The sequence below is a fragment of the Rousettus aegyptiacus genome, unplaced genomic scaffold (genome assembly GCF_014176215.1).
Source record: "Rousettus aegyptiacus isolate mRouAeg1 unplaced genomic scaffold, mRouAeg1.p scaffold_m13_p_3, whole genome shotgun sequence".
Taxonomy (NCBI): domain Eukaryota; kingdom Metazoa; phylum Chordata; class Mammalia; order Chiroptera; family Pteropodidae; genus Rousettus; species Rousettus aegyptiacus.
In genome coordinates, this window is record NW_023416306.1 from 166,307,929 (window position 1) to 166,330,190 (window position 22,262).

At 54.4% G+C, this 22,262-nt stretch overlaps 1 protein-coding gene across 1 annotated transcript in view; it reads right to left on the reverse strand.

Moving 5' to 3' along the window:
• The window catches only part of PRIMA1 (proline rich membrane anchor 1), a 48,332-nt gene extending 30,646 nt beyond the window's left edge, over nucleotides 1-17,686 (reverse strand). The window contains exons 1-3 of the mRNA XM_016145502.2: nucleotides 17,516-17,686; nucleotides 16,782-16,893; nucleotides 9,423-9,558 (exon numbers count right to left, since the gene is read on the reverse strand). Coding sequence (XP_016000988.2) covers nucleotides 9,423-9,558; nucleotides 16,782-16,874 — 229 coding nt within the window. The 5' untranslated portion in view covers nucleotides 16,875-16,893; nucleotides 17,516-17,686. The remainder of the gene's footprint in view (nucleotides 1-9,422; nucleotides 9,559-16,781; nucleotides 16,894-17,515) is intronic.
• Nucleotides 17,687-22,262: the final 4,576 nt, after the last annotated feature.

The window sequence follows — 22,262 nt, forward strand, 5'->3', positions numbered from 1 at the left end:
AAGCTGCATCAGAGATCTGTCCACAGTAAAGCGCTGGATTTTTTCCCAGAGTGCCATGGGAAGCCATTAAAGAGGTTAAGCCCATGGAGAGGACACTCACAGATTTGCTCTTAAGACACTCACTGGTGGGCAAGCAGAAAATGGGTGGGAGGAGCAAAAGGGTTGTGGGGAGCACCAGGCAGGATGCTCCGGCAGGTGTCCGGGCGAGAGAAGATGGGGGCCTGGACCGTGGCCCTCTGCCCAAGGCGGGCCCGCTCCCTGTGATCACCACTGCACCCCCACATCCCCAGCTCCCACCGCAGCATCTGGCGCAGAGCGCGTTCGGCCGTGTGCTGAGTGAAGGGACCTCTTAGACATCTGCCGTGATCCAAATTCTGGTTTCATTTGGCTCTTGGCTAACAAAGTTGCAAGAGTTTTGGGTTGTGAACGTTTTTTTAAAGCAGAAACCAAGAGTGACGTCTTGCTTCTGAGCACATATTGAGCGTCTTTATTCTCTTCTATTTCATTTGTCAGCGTCGACTGACTTCACAGAAACTATCGCCATGTTTCTTACCGTAGCCACAGAAACGACCTCCCAGGAGGGTCGCTCTACAATGGGCCTCTGTCCTGGGCCCGGCCTGGGCCCCCAGAGGATGCCTGGCAGGCAGCTGCGGGGACACCAGTACCGGGGCCCCCGGAGAGGGCGGCGGGGCAGAGCCAGGCTGCACAGCCTGGTCACAGCACTGTGACCGTGGTGAAGGACTCTGGGTAAGGGACATCCATCACCCACCCAGCAGATGCATTTCCCCCTCTAATTATGCCAACATCAGCCCTTCAGCAGTGCCTGGCTCGAGTCAGAGTGGTCATCGAAGGGCTGGCTGGGACAGGCAACCAAATGGCTCTGTCCGGGGGTCCCACCATCCCTGGGAGACCCCATTATTGCTGCTTGCTTTGGAGCAACTGCAGGGTCTAGCTGTCCCTCTCTGACCCTGTCCTGGTCCCTCAGGATACCACCGCTGGAACCCAGCTTATCAGGAGTGCAGGGGGCTCCCACAGGAGTCTGACCATGTCACCATCCCGCTGATGCCACCGGCTTCCAGTGGCTGTCACCTCTGGCCTGGATTACTGCAACAGGCTCCTAACTGCTCTCTGCTTCTGCCCTGACCTCCACGGTTGGGTCTACACAGCAGCCAGAGCGATTAGGAGCAAGTCGGGCGATGCTCCTCTCAGCTCCAAGCCCGGCTTGGCCTCCCACCTGATGCCAAGTGCAGACGACATGCTCACAGTGGGCTTGCCTGCCTCTCCCCCGTCTCGTTTCCTCCCCCTCCCCCTGACTCTGCTCCAGCCACACTGGCCCCTGGCTGCCCCTCAAACCCCCAGGGGAGCTCCCGTCCCCGTCCTCAGCCTGGCTGCCCTCTCCCCAGGTACCAGTGTGCCTGGTTCTCATCTCTCGCAGGCCTTCGCTCCAATGATGTCTTTTCTGACTGCCTCCCGGCCCAGCCCCAGTGAGCTCTGGCCCACCTCCTTTTCTCACAGCACTTACCCCTTCCAGCGACTATACGCCTCACGGGTTTATCAGCTTTGTTGTTTTCTGGCCTCTTTCTCTCCCTGGAATATCAGCTCTGCATCTAGTTTGTTTCATGGTGTACCCCAAGCTCCTAAAATGTGGACATGCTCAAAAAAGGTCTGAATGAACACAGACCTGCCTGCCCTGCCATTGTCTCCCCCCGTCTCAGCTCCCAGTGTCCTGGGGACCCTGCCTCTGAGCCCCCATCGGCACACTCCTGGGACAATGCAGACCAGGCTGTCCACTGGCAGACCTTGGTTGTTCCCAGCCACATCTACGCTAGGTGCCTTACCTTGCTCCTGGCCCTCCCCACTCTGGGAGGCTACCTACCTCATCTTCCTGAGGCCGTCTGCATCTCTCCCCACCTTCCGGGAGCACAGTGAGTTCTGCCTCCTCCATGAAGCCTCCCTGGATTATACCAGTTTATATCACCACCCAACTTCCAATGGCCCCTAAGGGGGAATCGTGCTTTCATTTTCATCCTTCAAACGTCCTCTGCCTTCCTTCTTCTCCACTCCGGGAGGAGCAGGTAAACGGACACGGGAGGGTGGATACCAGCACCTGGTGCTGGCCTTGGGAACTCCCCACAGTCCTCGCTCCTTCTCTTGCCTCCGAGGGCCCCCCACTTGGTTTCCCTCCCTCCCCTCCGTCTGCCTTTCTCAGGCTCCTCTTCCTCCTGAACCCCAGGCTGTGCACTCCCCACGCTTTCCCTGGTTCCCCCACCCCCTATCTTTAGGGCCAGCTCAAGCCTCTGCCCTTAAACTCCAGATCCACAAGCCGCTGCCTCCCCTGCTGTCCCCTGGCACAGCCTATGGTACCTCCCATGCTATGTGACAAAACCTGGGACTCCTGAGCCCATCACACCCCCTACGCATCCTGGCTCCACAAGAGGCAGCTGATCAGACACTGCCGCCTGGCCATCCTCCTGTTCCTCACCCCTGACGGCGGCTGGTCTCGAGCCCCTGTCCCCCTTGCTCACAGCCACTGCCTGGCTCAAGGCACCAGTCTCTTCCTGGGCCACCCCCTCCTCCCCGGTCTCTGCTTTCGGTATTCCGCCACTCCAGCCCCAGCCAGACCGTCCACAGGCAACTTAGCTCTCTGCTCACACCCTCCGCTGCCCGGTGATATGTCCAAGATTCCTGCTGGGCCCTCCCCCGTCTGGCCGATCTTCCCGTGCATCCCGTGCGCTTTTCCAGTCCTGGGGCGGATGGACAGGCTGCCAGCGGCCTCCACCCTGCCATGTCCCCTTCCCCACCTCCACTCCTAGCCCTCACCGGGAGCACTGTTTTTCCCCAGCTCAGCCAGGCCTCCTGCAGGACACCTGCTTTGGGTCAGGTCCTCCTCCCGGCCTCCACTTGGGAACTCGGAGTGCTGTGTTTAGCCTGCAATTGTTGTGTGCTCTGCAAATGGCAGTCTCTTAAAAAATGTGGGTCCCCTCCCTGCCTGCTTTCTCCTGGACAGTTTACCTTCAGTCTTCCCTGTCGGGTTACCCACGCATTCATTTGTCCAGACACTTAGTAGGAACTGTCCATGTGTCACGCTGTGGGCTGTCTCTGGGGACAAAGACGAATCGACAATCCCAGTCCTCAGGGATGGGATCGGAAACCGAATAGGTCAGAACGACTGCTTTGTCCCGGACACACGCGGGACCTCCTGGATGAATTCCGTAGTAATATGACAGCTGACCTCGTCAGCACTGTCACCCGCGAACCCACTCGATCCTCTCAACAGCCCTAGGAGGGAAACGACATCCACGTGAGGCCAGAGTGGTGAGGTGCCGAACCAGCCCTCGGTCACAGCGCGGCAGGTGAAGCCTTTTAGCCAGGACCGCGCGCCCCACCCTGCAGGGTCGCCTTCCACGATGGGGCCGCGTCCTGCCAGTGCCTGCCCTGTGCCGGGCAGTGGCCGGCTCTGCACACGCCCCGGCCTTCCGCCTCTCAACCCTGAGGAAGGAGGCTTCGCTCCCACTAGGAGATGAGGAAACTGAGGCTCAGGCGGCCAGAAAACACCCAGGTTTATATGAAATGTCCAGAAGAGCAAACTCACAGGGACAGGAAGGAGACGAGTGGTCACAGGGACTGGACGAGGGGGACGCGTGGGGCAGTGCGGGGGTTTCTTCATGGGGTGACGAAAAAGCTCTGGGACTAGATCGTAGTGACGTTTACACGGCGACGTAACTATACTAAACGCTACTGAACTGTACACGCTAAAATGGTTACAACGTGAATGTCGCCTCAATAAAAATGTTTTAAAAAAAGAGTGCCCAGGAAGTACATGTCGAGCTTGGCAGTTTGCTCTTGCCGAGATGTGTGTCTCTCAAGGTTCCACCTCGACATTGAGTCCAGACTCCTCACAAGATGCCCAAGTCCCAGGATTCAGCCTGGCCCAACTCTGGGAGCTCCCCAGCGCCCATGGCGGTACCAGGAGGTCACTCGCCAACGCGCGGGTCTCCCCAGGCCTTTTGGCCCCAAGTTCCGGCGTATCTCACTCTTCCTCTTTTTTTGGCACCGAGTCCTTCCTACCTCGTGTTTCGGGTTGTAGCCAAGAGTCTTCACCTGGATTCACACGAGAATCACCTCCCTCTGGTCCAGGGTCAGGCTCCCCGGGGGCAGGGCCGTGTACCGTGCAGGCATCTCTGCAGCCCGAGACCTGCCACTCCACAACCTCTTGGCAAATATTTGTTCAATAAATCAACGCATAAAGCTTTGTTGAGTAAAGTCCACCTAAATCTGTCATCTTCTATTTGCTGGATACGAACAAATAAATGGAAGACAAACAATTCCATTTATTGAATTGGGCAAAGAAAAATCGGTACTTAAAGTCACCTTTTACAAGGAAGCCAGCAACTATTAAAATTCTCACGATGGCAGACGCTCAAGTCTGGGGATAAGACTTTCGCTCACAAGTGCACTGTGCTCGGTATAGCGTGAAAAAGTCAAGGCAGAGCCAGCCCTTTCTACGGATGGGGGAGCTGAGATCAGTGCGGAGAAGAGATTTAGTCGGGCGAGGGCCGTACTGACAAGAGAGCCCACGTCCTGAGTGGGAATGCGGCAGGTGCCGGGCTGGCCCTCACACGTGCGCTTTGCCATCACAACCACCTTCGGGAGGATCACCACCCCTCATGTGCAGACAAGAAAACAAAAGCTCATGAAGGCCGAACACCCAGCACACGGCTGGGGAGAGCCAGGCCGGGACCAGGCTCAGGGTTCTCCTGCTTGCGGACCAAGCAAATGGCTCAAAGATAATAGGACATTAGCTCTGCCTCCCAAAAATGATGACTATCCAATACCCCCCCCCACCCCGAGTCCAAATCAATGTGATAGTGAGGCCCAGCTTGGCACTACCACAGCCCACGAAGCAAGAGATGTTCAAAGTGACACGGCCCATGTTTGATGCCCACAGTCCCTCATCACAGGCTGGCTCTGGGCAAGGACGGCTCTGTGGTGTTCACTTTTCATAAGCAGCCTGGCACCCTTCGGAGGAGACAGGTCTCTAGGGTTGGCCTCCCCTGCTCCACCACCCTCAGCTTTAGAGGCTTCTGAGGACCTCCTCTTCTGCTTGCCTCAAACTTGTCACGACTCAGAAGAAAATCTGGTTAGCACCAGAGATCGGAACCTCCAGGTAGTCTCAGAGATAGTGTCCTTAAGAAATGGCAGCTACTAAAACATGCTGGGGGACGTTCGAGCCACTGCTAAGCCTTTCTAGGCACCACTGGGGTCTGCGTCATTAGCCTACTGGTGAGCTCACAAACATCCTGAGAGGACCATGGAGGAAGCACTGTCGTGACATCTGCTCATTCATCCCACAAAACCTAACCACATCTCCGCCTCCCCTCCATCACTGCAGAGACCTTTCTGTCCTGCGCACCACTGCGTTCCCAGAGCCTAGCACAGTGTCTGGCAACAGAAGACAGTCAAAACAGCTTTGCTAAAGAAATGAATTAGTAGCTACTGAGGATGCATGACGTGCTGGGCATGTGCTAAGGAGAATGTGCTAAGGAGCTGGGGCTATCAGCGGACGCAGCAGACACACAGCAATTATCTGTAACTAACAAAGGATCCAGGCATTGGTCAATAATTAACTAGATATTTAAAGGCTGGGATGACTGCTATACAGGAAAAAGAAAAGTCCGGAAGGTGTGTGCATGTCTGTCCATTCTGAAAGGTACGTAAATTCTCCGACGCTTCTCTATCCAGAGGCGGAATCAAATTCCTCGCTCCTTGAATCAAGCGAGCAGCCGTGGTCACGTGATTCCAAGGAAGAGCACGTGGCGGAAGTCACGCTGCACGACTTCTTCAGCTGCGTCATCGAGGGAGGTGCAGCTTCCACCTGCTTCTCAAGCTGGGGACGCAGCCGCCATGCTGCGAGGGAGCCTTAGCCACAGGGAGGCACTGCGGGTAGGTGTTTAGGCCCAGCTGGGGACTCACCCGACAGCCAGCCCCAACCACCAGACACGAACAAGGAAGCCTTCAAAGATGGCTCCGGCCCCAGCCGACTGATGACAGTCACATGAAAGACCCCAGGTGAGAATCTCCTCGTGGAGCCCTGTGAACACCCGTAACCGTGAGAGTAAAGGACAATGTGTGCGTGTTGTTTTTGTACCCGCTGACTTTTGGGGTGATGTGTTCCATAGCCATAGAAAATCCGAACAGGGAACGAACGGTGCGATGTCTGTGAAAGTCAGGGGAGGTTTTCGTGGCAGATATTTGAGCTGAGATCTGCATGAGTTAAGGGTAACTGCTTTCACGGGATGACCTGCAGACCCAAGGAGTAGTGTATGTAAAGGCTCTGAGACAGGAAGGAGCAAGGCCCATCTGAGGAAAGGAAAGGGGACCCTTGCAGCTGCCTGCAGAGTCAGAGCGGAAGAGTCAGGCAGAGGATGCAACAAGAAGTAATCAAGTGGCCTTGAATGACCTCCCCTCCTCATCAACTGGGCGGCCCGGGACGAGTAACTCACCCTCTCTGAGCCCTAGGCTCCTCATAGATACGGGGGCCAATATCGCCTACTTCGAAGGAGTGTTTGAGGATTAAGTGAGATGAGGCGAGCAGAGCTTCCACCTCTAAGTACCGGAAACGAAATATCAGCCTCCTCCTAGCGTTCTGGGTGAGTACAGAAAGCATTCTAGAACTTCCACAGTCCCGTTTGTTTCCTTCTCTGTCAAAGCTTGTTCCTTGGCACGTAGGAGGGGAACCAGGCAACCCGTTCCTAGGTCCGCCACTGCTGTGTGACCTTTAAGGAGTCACTTAACATCCCGTTTGATTTTTCTAAGAATAAAATAGATGCAAACAATAAAATCTGTATCAGCACTTTGCACCCCGTAAAGACAGGCACTACGGAGATACTGCAGGCTCACGCCTCTCTTCTGCCACTACTATTTTTGGCCCAATCAGCCTCAGAAGCGGGTCTCCCAGAGGGGGTGTGCGTGCTTTTCCTTGAGGGCTGGCACACGCCTCCCACCACGGCCTCAGCCGTCTGAGTCACAGGCGGGGACAGGGGGCCACCGCTGACATTTACAGAGTGAGCCCCGGTCGATCCTGCGCTCTGGTGGCTGCTGTGGGCTTTTCGGTCAGGCCCCCCGAGCACGACTTTGTCTCGCCTTTGCCGGGGTTCACCCCTGCCCACGCCTTCCAAAAATACCTTCACCCCAGGGGCTCTCGCTGACTTCGAGCATCACAGGCCTGGCGAGGACTGCCTGGGAAGAAACTGTCTGAAAACCGTTTCTTTTCTGTTGAAAACCTAGGGGAGTCTACACATTCTTAAAAAGCCCATTTCCTCCTCAAGTTTCTAACTGGATGCTTCTTTCTCAGCAGATGGGTGCCAGAACCGTGATTAAGTGACTTCCCACCTAAAGGTCCCTGAACTATTCTCATTACTACTGTTGTCATTAGTATTACTTTATTAGCTGCCACTTATGGAATGTTACTTGGGTTGCTTTAACAAATAGTGAGGCTCTGAGCTCAGAACCTCCACGGCAGGCTAGAACTTTAAAACATAGTTTGTTTTCATCGCATTTATGGTCACCTTCTATTTATGCAAGTGATACTGGTTTTTCATTGACAGTAGTCACGTAAAAGTTCTCTTTGGAAAGTGATTGGTATAACCACAAAAGTGAGTCTATTTAAAAAAAAAAAAAAAGGCAAATGACAGGCGGTATTCGGATATGGTGAATGATGTTTGGCAAACAACAACTCACAGGATGAAATGTGACCGCGTCAGGCCCGCCCCTCGTCTGCTCCTTTAAACCTGCTGAAAGGCTGTGACCTCCAAGACGAGTGTCACAGAGTCGTCCCTCCAAGCTTTTGCCCATGCCGTTCCTTCTGCCTGGCTGCTTTTCCCCACAACCTCCTTGTCAACCTCGATCAATCCCACCGAGTCTTTAAGACCCTGGTCAATGTCACCGCTTACTGTGGCTATAGTTTGGCCCAACTACTCAAGGATTTCAATGTCTGTGCTTTCTTGGGCCACTTTTCATGGGTTGCTGACCGGAGAGCTTTCCCTTCGAGACTGAGAGATCCCAGAAGACCAGAAGAGTCTCTCATCTCTGCGTTTGCCTCAGAAGCTCAGTTGGCAGGAGATGAATGGAAGGGATTCTAACTGGGGGATGTGGGTCCCTCAGATACGAGCACACCTGGGGAGAGCACAAGCCTGCAGCCCAAACAATGGGAGGAGGAGAAATCCTAAAGGAAGGGAGGGGTGTGATCCCCAAGGACAGATGCCCAAGGCCGGCCCCATGGCACAGCCCAGGGATTGATTCCTTTAGGAGAGGGTGGGAGGTGAGCATCCTGGGATGGAAGGCCTGGAGCAGAGCACCTGGCAGGCTGAGGTTCCTTACTTTGCATTTGAATCACCTCAGAACTCGTTATAAAGCCAATTCCTAAGCTCCACCCCAAAGACTGACCGGGTGTGTATGAAGTGGGCCTCCCAAAGCTGCACTTTAAAACAAATGCTTCAGGCGATGTCAAGGACCCCACCCTGAGAAGCACCAGGCCACAGGTGTCAGTGAGAAGGAAAACAGGTAGCCTAGCAGACAAAACGCAGAAATGCACATGACCTGCACAGATCCCCCGGCACGTTGCATCCCCGCCTGGACACCAAGGGCCCAGAAACACAGCCGACCAGAGAGCAAGCGTCGTCAAGCTTATTTAAAATATGAGCCAAATAACTCAACGGAGATGTGTTTAAGGAGAGAGATCCACACATGATCATGGGCATTCTACAGGGCGAAACGTGAGTGATCTGTACAAATTATAAAACCTCCTGTTGGAGATCTTATCAACCAGCACATTGTCAGCAGGGGACTTAACTCGTAGAAGTCAGGATGGAGGCCATTTCTGGCTAAAGAAACTCTCCTTTGTTCGAATGGCCAGGCAATCGAATTGCTCATAGATGAAGTCAAGGCAAACGAGTGGGGGGTGGAGGGTGGTTAGCCGAGTTCTCTGCAAACGGCCGAAAGGAAACCGTGTGACTTTGCTCCCAGAGCCTCCACTTCGCCCTTATACTAATTGCCTCCTTTAACCTGAATTAAAATCGAAAAATGAAACCGTGTGCGTGGCTGGGGTATACAAGACCGGCGCCCAGTGCCCGCCCCTGTTTGAAGGTCTGGCCTTCAGAACGGTCCAGGCCGAGTCACTCATCAAATGGAGATTGACTTTTATCTGATTAACTGATGGAGAAGCATCGTTCTCCATCTCGCAGGAGCATTCTGCGGGAAAGGCGTTCTGCAGACCGCAGGGGAAAGTTGGGCCTTGGCTCCCCTCCTGCTTGGCCAGTGGAAAATTACAAAGGGAGCAAGGCTGCCCTCTGCCATGCTCATGGGTTCCTTCTGGGCCCGGAGAACACGAAGCGAAACCGGAAACGGAGCGAGCCTTTACTCACCCGGGGCGGAGAGCAGTCTGGGAGGCGGTGGGGGCGGCGGCGGTGGGGGCAGCGGGGGAGGGGGCCGGCACTGGCAGATGTGTTGACAGCTGTCAGTCACCTTGGAGCAGGACTTCTGGGGCTCACCATGCGTCACCTGCAGAAATGGGCGCATGTGCCCAAGAGGAGACAATGAGGCAACGGGGAGCTGAAACAGGCCCACCCCACCCACTTCCTGCCTGGCTAGAACTTGGGGTTCTTCCCCCGGACAACGGCAGGAAGGACAGACAGCAGCTGGGTCGGCTCAAGGTAAATGATGTTGTGGGAGGCTGCTTTGGCGGGTTGGGAGACCAGGGTTTCGTTTCCAGCTCTGTCAGGGACCAGCTAGGGGACTATCACAGTGACTCGGTATTAAAGAGAGGCAGACAAGAACTTGAAGGTTAACTCTGAGAGTCTCCCCATCACACAGATGAGGAAACCGAGGCCCAGGAGAAGTGGCCGCCCAAGCTTCTCACAACCGGATGGTGACAGGAGACCGATTTTACCTCTTCGGTAGCCAGACCCAAACTCTTTGCTATGTTACAAGGCCAAGCCTTCCCCTTCTCTCCATCCGCAGCTCCCGACAGCCCGCCCAGGATGGCCGAGGCCCCCCACCTTGCAGGAGGAACCTTACCCAGCTCAGGCGTCCCGCGTGACCAAGGGGAGACCGAGTGGCATTGTGTGAAACACGCGGCCAGATCACCTGCATCTCTCAAACAACGCCCGAATGCCTGCCCACAGCTCAGGGGACCCCATGGCCGCTGAGTCCTGCCCGGGGGCCCCTGGCAATGTCTCCAGCCTCATCTCATGCCACGCTCCCTCCCTTTGAGTCTGCTGTCCCAGTGGCCCAGAATGTCCTCCCACCCCTTCCCCCCGTGCTGGCCCGTTACTCAGCTTGTCTGTCACCTCCTCAGAGAAGTACCTCTGACCTCCCTGATCAGGTCGTTTCTCCTGTTAATAGGCTCTTTCGGCACCGGGTTTCACTCTGTGGGGCAGAAATCTACATTTGAGTAATTCCCTGGTTCCTACCCATCTTCACCATTGGACTATGAGCTCTATGGCAGGGGTCCCGAATCCCGGGGCCATGAACTGGTACTGGCCCTTGGCCCATTAGGAACCGAGCCCACAGCAGGGGGGGAGCTGTGAGTGAGCAAAGCTTCGGCCGTACTCACAGCCGCCTCCCGGCGCTAGCATCACCGCCTCAGCTCCGCCTCAGATCGTCAGGCATTAGGTTCTCATAGGTGCCCAAAAGGCTGGGGACCGCTGCTCTATGGAGCAGGGGCCAGGCCTCTTATTTTTTCTCTCACTCTCATAACCTAGCACCCAAGGGAAAGCCTGGCACTCAAGAAATATTTGGTCAATGAATGAATGAATGAACGCACAAATGAATAAATGAATATTAAAAACCGGACCAGAATCCACACCGCTTGAAACCTGGTTTGGTGTTTTTTTGATACCAGCCTCAGCTTCCTCACCTGTAAACCAGGAAGAGTTGCAGGAGTGGGTTGCGTTCGACCCACAGTTTCCGGCCCTGACTGCGCATCAGATTCTCCAGGAAGCTTTCAAAAATATTCATGCCAGAGCCTTACCCACGACCAACTAAATCAGAACTGCGGCAGGTGCAGCCGGGCACGACGAGCCTGTTGTTTAAGCTTCCCAGGTTAAACTTCTAACGTATGGCCATTGGCGGGACCGGGTTCGCCTGACCGCCGGCGTCCTTCCTTAAGGCAGACTGTCATAAATCCTCGAGCCTAGCGTTTTGTGCCCGTCTTAGGGAGCGAGCTGATTGAAAGGCACGAAGGAAAGGCTTGGCGGTCAACCCCCACCCCCCACCTCAGTGACGCCTGTGGTTAATTTCTCTGGCTGTCATGTTAGTGAGTAGAACCCCAGAACCCCGATTTCCCCTCAACTAGCCCCATGTGACCTGCCTTTAAAGGCCAGCGCAGTCCCTTTGCTGCACGGTGTCCCAGGCCTGGCAGAGAGGGCCCTCAGGGCTCAGATGCTCCCTTTGCAACTGGCAGATGTGAACAGGCTGGGTAATGGCCCCCGGGATGACAGCAGGAGGTGAACTGATTTATAGCCTTGACTAATGTCTGCGAGGCCAAGAAGCTCCTGCTCACCACCTTTTAGCGTTTTCAAAGGACCATTGACTGTTTCAGACTCTGAAAGGCAATCTGATCTCCCACTGGGAAGAGCCTAACCTCAGATGGTGGGACTTTTCTCAATGATTTTACGGAGACGATTAACTCTTTACAGGTCAGTGGCAAATCCACCGGCTTCTCCGCCAGAGCAGTTGTTGGCTCTTCCACCATCGCCCAGCCTGTCCTCTGGATTCTGACCTTCTAAGACGGAAGGGATCGCTCAAAAGCTCCATTCTCTCAATGGCCGGCCTCCGAGATCGCTTCTCCACCGAACTCTACCAAGTGTGCGAACTTCGAGCAATGCCATTGCCGAGGCAATTACTGTCCCACTTCCCAAAGTGCGATTTACACGAGAGAGTTCAAGAGCAGCACGTTTGTTTAACCTGGCCTGATACGATGACCTATTTTTGCGAGGGGATGTAAGGGCACAGATGTAGAAGAGAGTTTAATGCGATGAAATTGTAGGCAAGGAGATCGGGGCCAAGTTTCAAGGCTGAAGGGGCGGGGGGGGGGGAGGGGGAAGCAGAGGAGTGAATTGCGTTTTAGAAATCTGCAGTCCCTTGTGTGATGGCTCCACTCAAAAGGGAGCCAGCACAGCTGTTCAACCAACCGCCAGCACGGCAGTGTCCTGTCTGGGCTGGCCATCCTTCTCCCTGGGGCGGGGGTGGGGGTCGAACCTCACTTGGGCGCCTCGCTGGACTTTGGCCCAGTGCAAGCCTGTGGCTGCTGAGCCTCCCGCACTGAGCATTGGTTACTCGTGAGGTCCCTTTGCCCATTTGCCAACTTCCATTCACCCTTCAAACTCAGCCTTCTCAGGCAAGCCATCCTGAACCCCATGCACCCCCAAATTAGACCCGCCTGCCCAGTACTGCTTCTTCACTTTGTAAACCTTCCTCTTTGGGGCGCCTTTCCCACCGTTTTGTCGCATCTGCTCCCCCGACTAAGCCGGCAGCATCCTGGAACTGGTAGGCAGGTAGGTCTGTGTTTTGTTGATCCTGACCGAGTGTGAGCTCCTGAGCCATTCCGTGTGTCGGCCGTGGGAGACGGGAGCTCATTTCACCATGAGGATGAGCAGCAGAGGTCGGTGTTGCCACCGACAGGCTCAGCGGGGGTGAGTAATCAGTCCCCAGAGGTGCACAGGGCCAGCAGTCAGCCGGTGCTCAGTGAAAAGGTGTGTCGGGAGAGGGTCCTCCCACCAGCGGAGAACGTGGGATCCCGTCCCCCAACGCTGGGCCCACTTTGGGGTTCTCTGGACTGGCAGTGTTGCATTTAGACCGATAGAGAGGAAACCTCAGTACCAGAGGCTTGTCTCAACACCTGGTTTGGTTGGTTTATATCATGGGGAGTCTCAAAAGGAAAAGAAACTTGCCCCCTGAAGTTTCCTGCTCTTAGCTGGACTCAACGCAGAAGGAGCAGAGGCCCCAAGAGGTGACTGACTGACTTGCCCACAGAGCGAAAGCTGGTATCGTCACTTCCTGGGGCCACGTTTCATTCCGGTTTTGCCGTCACCTGCCTTTCCACCCCTGCTCTGCAGTGTCCTCCTGGGGCCAGACTCCTGAGGCACAGGTAGGTCCTGCAGTCATCTGGGTTTGGTACCTGCCACTATGGTCTGGGCAACACGGTGCTCCATGGCTGCCAGTTCCCGCTCCTGGCCGCTCGGTTCAGCTGTCTGATCCAGCGGATGCTGCCTCCTAAATAGTCCTCGGATCCATCCACTTCTCTGCATCGCCACTGCTACCGCCCTAAAGCAAGACACCATCGAAGCTCCACTGGCCAGCCCTCGCCTCTCATGCAGGGTTGCTAGACAAAATACAGGACACCCTGTCAAATTTTAGATAAACAACTAATTTTTTAGTAGAAGTCTGCCCCGAGTATTGTATGGGATATACGTATGCTAAAGAACGATTTGCTATTTATTTGAAATTCAGATGTAGCTGGATGTCCTGTATTTTTACTTGCTGAATCTGGCAACGTTACCCTCACCAACCCCTTTGTCCCATATCTTGGCCCCCCTCCCAGAATCCATATTTCCTGCTGGAGCTAGACTGAGATTTCTAAAACGCCCATCTGAAATCGTGTCATCTCTGGCTTAAAACCTTTGACAGCCCTCGTAGCTCTCAAGATCGAGTCCGAACTGCAAGACACATTGTTAGTGGCTTATAACAGGGGCCTTGGCGTCTCTATTTCGGCTTTGGAGCTATTCCCTCCGCCTGGACACTCCACTCACGTTCGCACCCCAGCTCCCGACTCCTCTTGCTCACGTCTTGGCTGAAACGCTAGACCTGTGAGACTTCTCTGTCGCCTCCTCCAGGTCCCATCTCTAAGCTATTCGCTCCTGCTGAGTGCTCTCGCTGATAATTACTCATTTAATTATCTCTCCAGTGCCAGCTTGTCAAGGAATCGAGGGCAGAGACCACCAAGTCCCTCGCACTTAACGCAGGGCCTGGCAAACAGGAGGTGCCCAATAAATGCTGCTGAGTAAATAAGCAAAGCTGTAGTGTCTGGCCAGAGGGGCAGGTCAGCATCGCTTGGGTCTGGGGTGGCACCTTGTCAGCACATAAGGACTCAGAGGCCCGGATCAGAGTCTGTCTCCCTGACGATGGCTTTAGGACGCCCACAGAGATGATGGCTTCTGGCATCTTTTATGGAGACAGGCCAGCACCACAGTAACTTGATGAGACACACTCCCGTCACACCTAATAAATTTGCCAGCCTGTCATCCTCTTCGCTGGCAAAAAAGGAATCATCTGGAAGTGAACTTAGAAGAACCCTAAATCACAAAAGCTCAAAAGCTCAATTCCAGACACATTAAAGAGAAAAGCGGGGAGGCTAACAGTGCCCCCACCAACCTTGAGGCAATTTAAATGTCATCTGACTTTAATGATTAAGTTTCTTATCAACTCGGCAGCAGCCAGAGGCTTTGGGCTAATGTCAGAGTAGGAACCCGGTGCTTTGGAGACCCCAGGTCTCTTGCTTCACCAATCATCCTATTAATTATGCGACTTTGTTATGTTGGTCTCACCCTTTCAAATATTTACAGCTTCGGGGGGATTCTTCTGGAGAAAGCCTCCTGAAAGCACAGATTGCTCAGTTCTTTCTCTGTATTGGAGACACTCCTGTGACCTGACAGATTTTAATCTCTCCACGTACAGGGGAATGCGTGGCTTCGTGCGCTCCCATCTTTCCTCTTCTCCTCTCTGTCTCCTCGGATTCAGCTGCTTTGCTTAAAAAACCCGGTGATCCACCCATCCATTCCAATGCCCTTTCCCCTTGGATTCTGTCCTTATCATTCGTAGACTAATTTTTCCAGAGCCTCCAGCCAAGATTTTACCCATTCTACTTGTCTAGAGGATTCCTTTTCAAACTGATTTGCACGAATATTGATTTGCATTGCATAACAGCATCACACACACGCGCGCGCAAGCAAGGACACACTTGTGTGAGTACTGCCCGGTTGAAGGACACCGTTAAAAAACTGAGCTGCTTTCACAAAATTATTTCTTTTAGTGGTGGTGGGGAGGCGGTGGGTCTCCTGTTTCAATACTGCTGGTTCACACGGTGGAATTCTAGCCTCAGAGATGGACATCTCTGTTCTCCACACTAGTGAAAAGTCTTATGGAAAACTGTAAACGAATGAATATAAAAATGAAATCAACTTAACATCTGAGGTTCAACTAAAAGTTGAACGAGGGAAGCTGGTCCCAAACCGCCCGAGTGTTTAGAAGTGACAAAATCCTGCATCCTGAGGAGGCACAGCTGAGTTTAATAACTGTTGTTTCACACATTAAACAAAGCTGTCAATTCGGAAAGGAAAACAATTGTGAGACAGAAGCAAGCCAGAGAAGAGAGAAGACAGGCCTGGTGCTGGGGGTCGGGGGTGTACCCTGGCCAACCCGCCCATTCGGCCAGCATGCTCCGTCCAGCATTAGAGCCCCTGGTTCTCTCCCCGTGGCCACCAACACCACCATTCAAGCAGGACTGGCTGAGCTGGTTCCCAGAAGGGCCTCATCACTTGGGATGGCTCACGGACCACAGCAGACTGGCAAGCAGTCGCACCCTGTCCTTTCTCCTTTGGGGTGCCATCCTCTACTCAGATAACCATATGAATAATCCCCAGTTCCCAAAATGCCACCAGGAGAACACAAAGCCGCAAATACACAGAGTATTGCAATGCCCCAAACAGTAAAAATGTCCTCCAGCACCTGCTGAACCACTAACAATTCGGAAACATTGAACAGACGATGTAAGAATACCTGGCCAGCCAGACAAAAGAGTGGCATTGTTGTTACTAATAATGATCATGGCAGCGACAGCTACCAGTTAGTGTTTACTATGGCCTGGGCACTGTGCTGAGTAATCTTTACTTGCTTTATCTCATCAACTACTTATAAAGCGCAGTGAGGAAGAAGAAACCAAAGCCCAGAGAGGTTAAGGGCACAGCTTAGAGTTGCCCAGCTAGTGCGGGGCAGAGCTGTCACTCAAAACCCAGAGCCGACACCAAAGTCCACCTCTTCGCCACTCCACTGTCCCACTGACCCTGTGCATCCTGGGAGGTGCTAGGAACCATCCTATCTAATCCTGTCTCTGATCCTAAGAGAGGTAACTCCGGCTGCTGGCCCCCTGGCCTCTGCCTTGGGGCCAGCAGACCCCGAGTGAGGATTGCATCCTCAGGCAATCCTTACAGATGGACCATTTTTTCTTGCATTCTCCATGTTGGTCACCACATATAATCTGTCCATACCCCAACTCCATTCCCTACGAGAAACACAGCCCTTTTGTGTTGAAGTCCAAATTAAGAAGGCTAATTTGAAGTTTACTAGTGGTTCTGTTTGGAAATAAAGGATGTATAGTCTTGAGATGTTTCTTCTTTTTAAGTTTGTAAAAGCTCTACGGGTTGTTTGTTGTTTTTTTTCCTGCAACATAATGTTATCATGAACAAGGCATTCCCTAAGCCCTTTCTGTCCCAAGGCCCTGACCTAGAGGCCTTAGGCCACTACTGAAGCCTCCCTCTGGAGCTTCTTATCTCTTGGGGGCAGAGTATGGGAGCCCCTAGCAGCCTTTCTTTACCCAAACTCTCGCCAGGACCAATCAGAGAGAGGGGTGGCTGCAGGAAGATGGAGGCGAGTGAAGCGACGCGCCCGCCCCAACCCGGTCCTACCCAGGTGGTCTCCAAACACGCTCAGCCGGCGCCACCGCTCACCTGCACGAAGCCCCAGAGCGGGTGGAGGGCGCAGTGCAGCAGCAGCGAGGGCCAGCAGCAACCACCGCGCAGCACCAGGTCCCGAAGGGGCATCTCGGCTTTCTGGGGCGAACTGTCAGGGGAGCAAACCTAGGGTCAGGCGGGTGCCGCGCGGGCATCGCCGCGGTCGCGCACGCGCACGCGTAGCAGTCCGAGTTGGGCTGGCATGCCGGACATCCTGGGGCACCCTCGTAAACCAAGCCTGACCCTTTGCTCCAGCTTGCACATTCGATGACCCTTCGTGCACACACGCAGCATCCGGCATCCCAGAACTCACACTCCACCCTGGTGCACACCCCCAGAATCCTGCGTGCATTCCTTGGCCCCATGCACACCTCCAGACACAGCCAAGCACACTTAACGGAGGGAGCCCCGTGCATCTCCCCAGAAACAGTCATGCACAACTAACTCCCACTGTGAGCATACTTCAAACACGGCGGGCCCCACTCACTTTGCGTACACCCACCGACTCCTGCTTGCACACTCGCTGACCCCGCATGCACCGCACCATGAAATCACACGCCGCGTGCACCCTCCTTGCCCCGCCGGCCCTCACTGCGCACACTGCAACGTATACATCTCCATGCGCACCCCGTTTACCCTGGCGCGCTCTCCCGAGCCCCGGCCCCCGGCCCCAGGGCGTGAGCCTCCCCCGTCTCCATCCCCGCCCTCGCCCCTCCAGCGCCTCACCCCACCTTGCCTGGAGGCGGCCCCAGCCGATCCTCAGCGCGGGGCAAGGAGGTCCGCGCTCCCCCCGCCGCAGACTGTGTTCCGGATCCGCGGGACGGCCCCCATTTAAAGCCAGCCGCCTCCCCAGTCCCCCGCCCTCTAGGCGGGGCCTCGGTCCTCACCCTGGCGACTGCGCGGGCGCCTAGGGGCTTCACGTGCCGGGGAGGAGCGCCGGGCGCTGAAGCAAAAGTTTGCGCGCGGCTTGGGCCTCGGGAGAAGCTGAGTCGGGGGCCGGGGCGCCGCGCGCTCGCACGGGGCGCAGGGCACGGTGGCTCCCGGCCGCGCCTGGCCGCGCGCGGAGCGGGAGGGGCAGCACCTCGCGCCCGGGGCCCGGGCGGGCTGACGAGGCGGAGGCAAGGGCGGGGAAAGTCTCCTGCAAGCCGCCTGGAGCCGGCGGCGTGTGCTCTCCGCGGGTCCCCGCCCTGCTCGGTGGCGCCGCGCGGCTGCCCGGGGCGCGGGGTGGCCGGAGCTCTCCTCGTCCGTCACGCCGGCCCGCAAGAGGCAGCGGCGAGAGGCGCTGGCCGCCGGGAGTGGTCGCTCGGGCAGCAGGGCCGCGGGTGGAGGCGAAATAAATAATTCACGAAAAAGGAAAACAGACGTGAGCTGAGCCAGAGCCTCGCCCGCCTCCCGCCCGGGCTGCGCTCCCGCCCGCGCTCCCCGCCGCCGCCGCCAGCGCCGCTGCAGTGAGTCCTCGTCTCCATCTAGCGAGGCTATTGTGTACTGGGCGCGTAATCTTTTATTAATTCACCCCGAGGAAGAGGACTGCCAGCCCCAGAGGGGCCTTGCTCCTTGCTTGTCATCCCCTCCAAGTTTCTCCGAGGCGGCGGGCAGGGGGTAAAGGGCTGACTCGTGGAGACCCCTTTTTGTGCTTGGTCCTTTGGGACTCTGTCCCTTCCCCCGCCCCACTCGGAGGGGGCGGAGGTTCCCGCAGGGTGCAGGAGCCAAGTGATCGTTCTCACCTGCCTAGTTCGGGTACCGGGACCTCTCGGTCACTACTTTTCCTCAACTATCTCAAGCTCCTCTGTTCGAGGCAAGATTTGCAACAAGTCGTCGCGTGTAGCCTATCACATTTCTTTCAAACGAGCTGCCCCTGCCCCAGCAGCCACACCGGAAGTGTGCGAGACTGCTCTGCTCATCAAATGGAAGCCCTTGCCCAGTGCTTTGACTGACGGCGTGGCCTTCCAGGAGGCCCTCCAAGGCATGGACAATCCTATGTTTAGGTTGGGAGAAGGTACCAGGGGCTCAGGACAGGGAGCAGAGCGTCTGACACCAAAGCTCATTCACCGAAGGACCATTTACTTAATTCCTTTGCCCAGTGACCCTTAAGTCACTCCATATAAACACATACTCTAGGTATAAACTGCGTGCTCTGCAAATCGACTTTCAGACCAATTCCCTAGTGACCGCCTTTATGCACAGTGATGACCCAAGGCTCTTCTCCATGTAAGCTCTGCAGAGCCACACCTGAACCAGCGAGATGCTGGGGACAGATGTGAATGAGGCATTGTCCCTTCCCTCCAGGAGCATGGGGTCTGATCTGGGAGACAGATAGTAAAACCAGCCATTCCACTGTCCACTGGCAGCTGTGGTGTGGGAAAGGGACCTGCACTGTAAGGGGCGGGGGAGGGGGACAGAAGTACGAGGACAGGAGGCAGGGTCAGTACGGGCTTCTGAGCTAAGGTGCCCTGATGGGAGTGGGCGCCCAGTTCAAGTGTTGGGAAACCCTCGGGCAAAGATGCAGAGACATTAGTTCGTTTGTTTATTCATTCACTCATTCATTCCTTATTCACTTCAGAGTGTTCGTGAGCACCTACTAAGGGCCAGACAGAGCACTGAATACTCAATAGCGGACTGTGAGGGAGGAGGGATGGGAAGAAAATGTTGGCGTGGGGAAGCTTCCTAGGTGACTTTTTCTAACCAATAGATGCAGGAGAATGAGGCACACGATTAAGCCCCACTGGTCAGCTGAGGTCAAAATAACACTGATCATTTTAATGCCTTTCAGCTTAAGCTAGTCAGGTTATTTTGTCAGTTCAAGGCTTCAATCTTTAGATATGACACCCGGCCCTGACGTTTATACATGGAGCTCTTTGCCATTTAAAAATGTTCTTTTTTTTTTTTTTTTTAACGTTACATGTTAATTAAATTCTCCTGACTCTGTGAGATAAATGTAATTGTCCCATTTGGAGACGTGACTTACCCAGGATCACGCAGCTGCTCACCTAGGATTCAGAAGTACTGACCTTAACTAGAGGTCCCGTGCCTTGGGAGAGCCTGGGCAGGTTTCGCACGTTGGAAAGCATGCGTTATCCGTCACGCCCTTCAGAAGTCCTATCCTGGACCCGATCTAGGCACCGCTTGAGTATCACCTGGCCCTCCTAACACAATGGAATATCACAGCCTATCTTAGGGTGAAGACCTGCTCTCTCGTGGGTCCCCTCAAGCCATAACTCCTCTTACTTCTGGGATCTGAACTCCGCGAAGGCCAGGCAGCTCTACTCAGAAATGCAGAGGAGTTAAATCCTGGGCCAAATTTTGACCAATGAAAGACGAGAGACGGGCTCTTGAATCACAGTGGTTTCCTCTGGCCTGTCAGGAGACATCCAACGGGCATGACTGAGCAACTGGCAATGTTTTCTTCTGTAGATGCGGCCAGCTTGGTAACACACAACCTTGTGTTTGCTTTCCTCCTTCTCTGCCTCACTTCCCTTTCCCCTTTATTTTTGTGCCCTAGGATTGTGTCCTTTAAGAAAGTACTGGTAAGCAAGCATTGCTTCATGCTCTGTCTCTGAAGGGACCAGGGATAATTGGCATTACTAGAGGCTCTAGAACGGAGATCTTCAGGATGGGACATTGGAACTGGATTTACCATCTGGAAGCAACAGGGGCCCCAGTACGGATGGTAAGCAGGGTCCTGCGTGGCATAGAGTGGCATTATAATTTCTAAAAGCTTCACCTGCAGCTCATTAGAATAAGATGCAGGTGGAGAGCAAGGCTTTGGGAGGTCAAGTGGCTGCTGAACTCAACTGATGTGGGAAAATGATAACCATCAGGATTATGGGCTTAGATGGAGTCTTCTGTCAGTATTGGAAGTTTTGCATAAAGCAGTGATCCCCAACATTTTTAGCACGAGGGACTGATTCTCCTATGAGAATCCGATGCCTGATGATCTGAGGCAGAGCTGAGGCGGTGATGCTGGCGCTGGGGAGCAGCTGATGAAGGTTCACTTCCTCACCTGCCGCTCACCTCCTCCTGTGCGGCCTGGCTCCTAACAGGCTGTGGACTGGTACTGGTCCATGGCCCGGGGGTTAGAGACCTCTGGCCTTAAAGCAAATGATCAACTCAGGAAAGCTAAGCTATTTGCCACTGTAAAGCATGCTTTGTGAAAGCTTTAAGACCCTCACATCTCTTCACATCCACAAGACAGATGCTGACAATTAGGCTCGGGGTCTGAGTTTAAGGATGGAAAAGCTGAAAAGAACACTAAGGGCACAGCTACGCCAGTGTCCGAGTCAGGGCTCTGATAGGGAAAGAATTTGACCTTGCGAAGTGGGTGGACAAACCTGAAAATCTCAGACCCCCAAATCTCCCTAAATCCCCTGGCTGGTAGAAGCACCTCTTTTCCCCTTTGTCAGAATAGAACAGCCACTCTCTGGCCTGGAGACCGAGCAGTGACCTCATTGCATGCAGCAGGTACGGTACCTTGCAAGATGGAGCTTGTTCTCGTGACAGTAGCCTGCCTACATTGAGATGCTAGAAACTTTTTGGTACAATATCGAGAAAAGAAATAGAAGGCCCGGAGACGTGCAAATATGAGAGTCATAAGACCTGGGATCCCACCACTTGACTATGCTTCCCAGGATGGCCCAGCATCCCCTTCATTGAGCCAGAAAGAGGAGCCCTGGGTGCGATGGGAGAGCACCAGCATCTTTGCGAGGTGCAGCGGTGGCGATCCTCTGAAGGCTGAGAGTTCAATGGTGGGGAATTTTTCTCTTTAGTGTCAAAGGGAGTCAATGGAATGGCAGATGCCAGCTGGCCTGCTAAGTCGTGAGAGACAAAGGGGACGTAATTATCATATGGACAGCAAGTCTAGAGTAGCTATCAGGGTGCCTTGAGGCCGTAGGTATCTATACTGATGGCTGACAGATCATGGTGTCACTAATGACGAGATCGAGGGAGAGTTGACATTTAATTTTTTTTTTTTAAATCAAGAGTGTAAGAGCTACTACAATGGAAAAGTCCGTGTTTGCTCATAACCTGGAGCCCATTGATCGAAGAGGAGGCGGGGTTCCTTTGAAGAAGGACCAGGCGATGCCACTGAGTCATAAGACTGGTGATGAACGGCAGCGATCCAACATGTGATAGAAGTGATACTTTCAGGACCAGGCTCTAGCAGGCCCAGAAGGAAAGGTAAGTTATCTAAACAGGTGGCCGAATGGCCTGGATTTTCATCTCGCCCACCTCTGGTGAAGTTCTTCTTCAACTGTACCTATAACCGGCAAGGAGAGTTCCCCATGACCATCTGTTGGCAGTTGAAAGGACCAGGGGCTCGTTTATGTGAAGGCCAACACAACATTTTGGTGCATGACATCCCTATTTGAGGGCAGAAGGAGACGCGGCCCGAGGTGCAGACGTCCGGGGACTCCTGTGCAGGAGTAAATGACGGGAGGGCGGGTAAACAGTAAACGGATGAACTCACGGAAATGGGCTCAC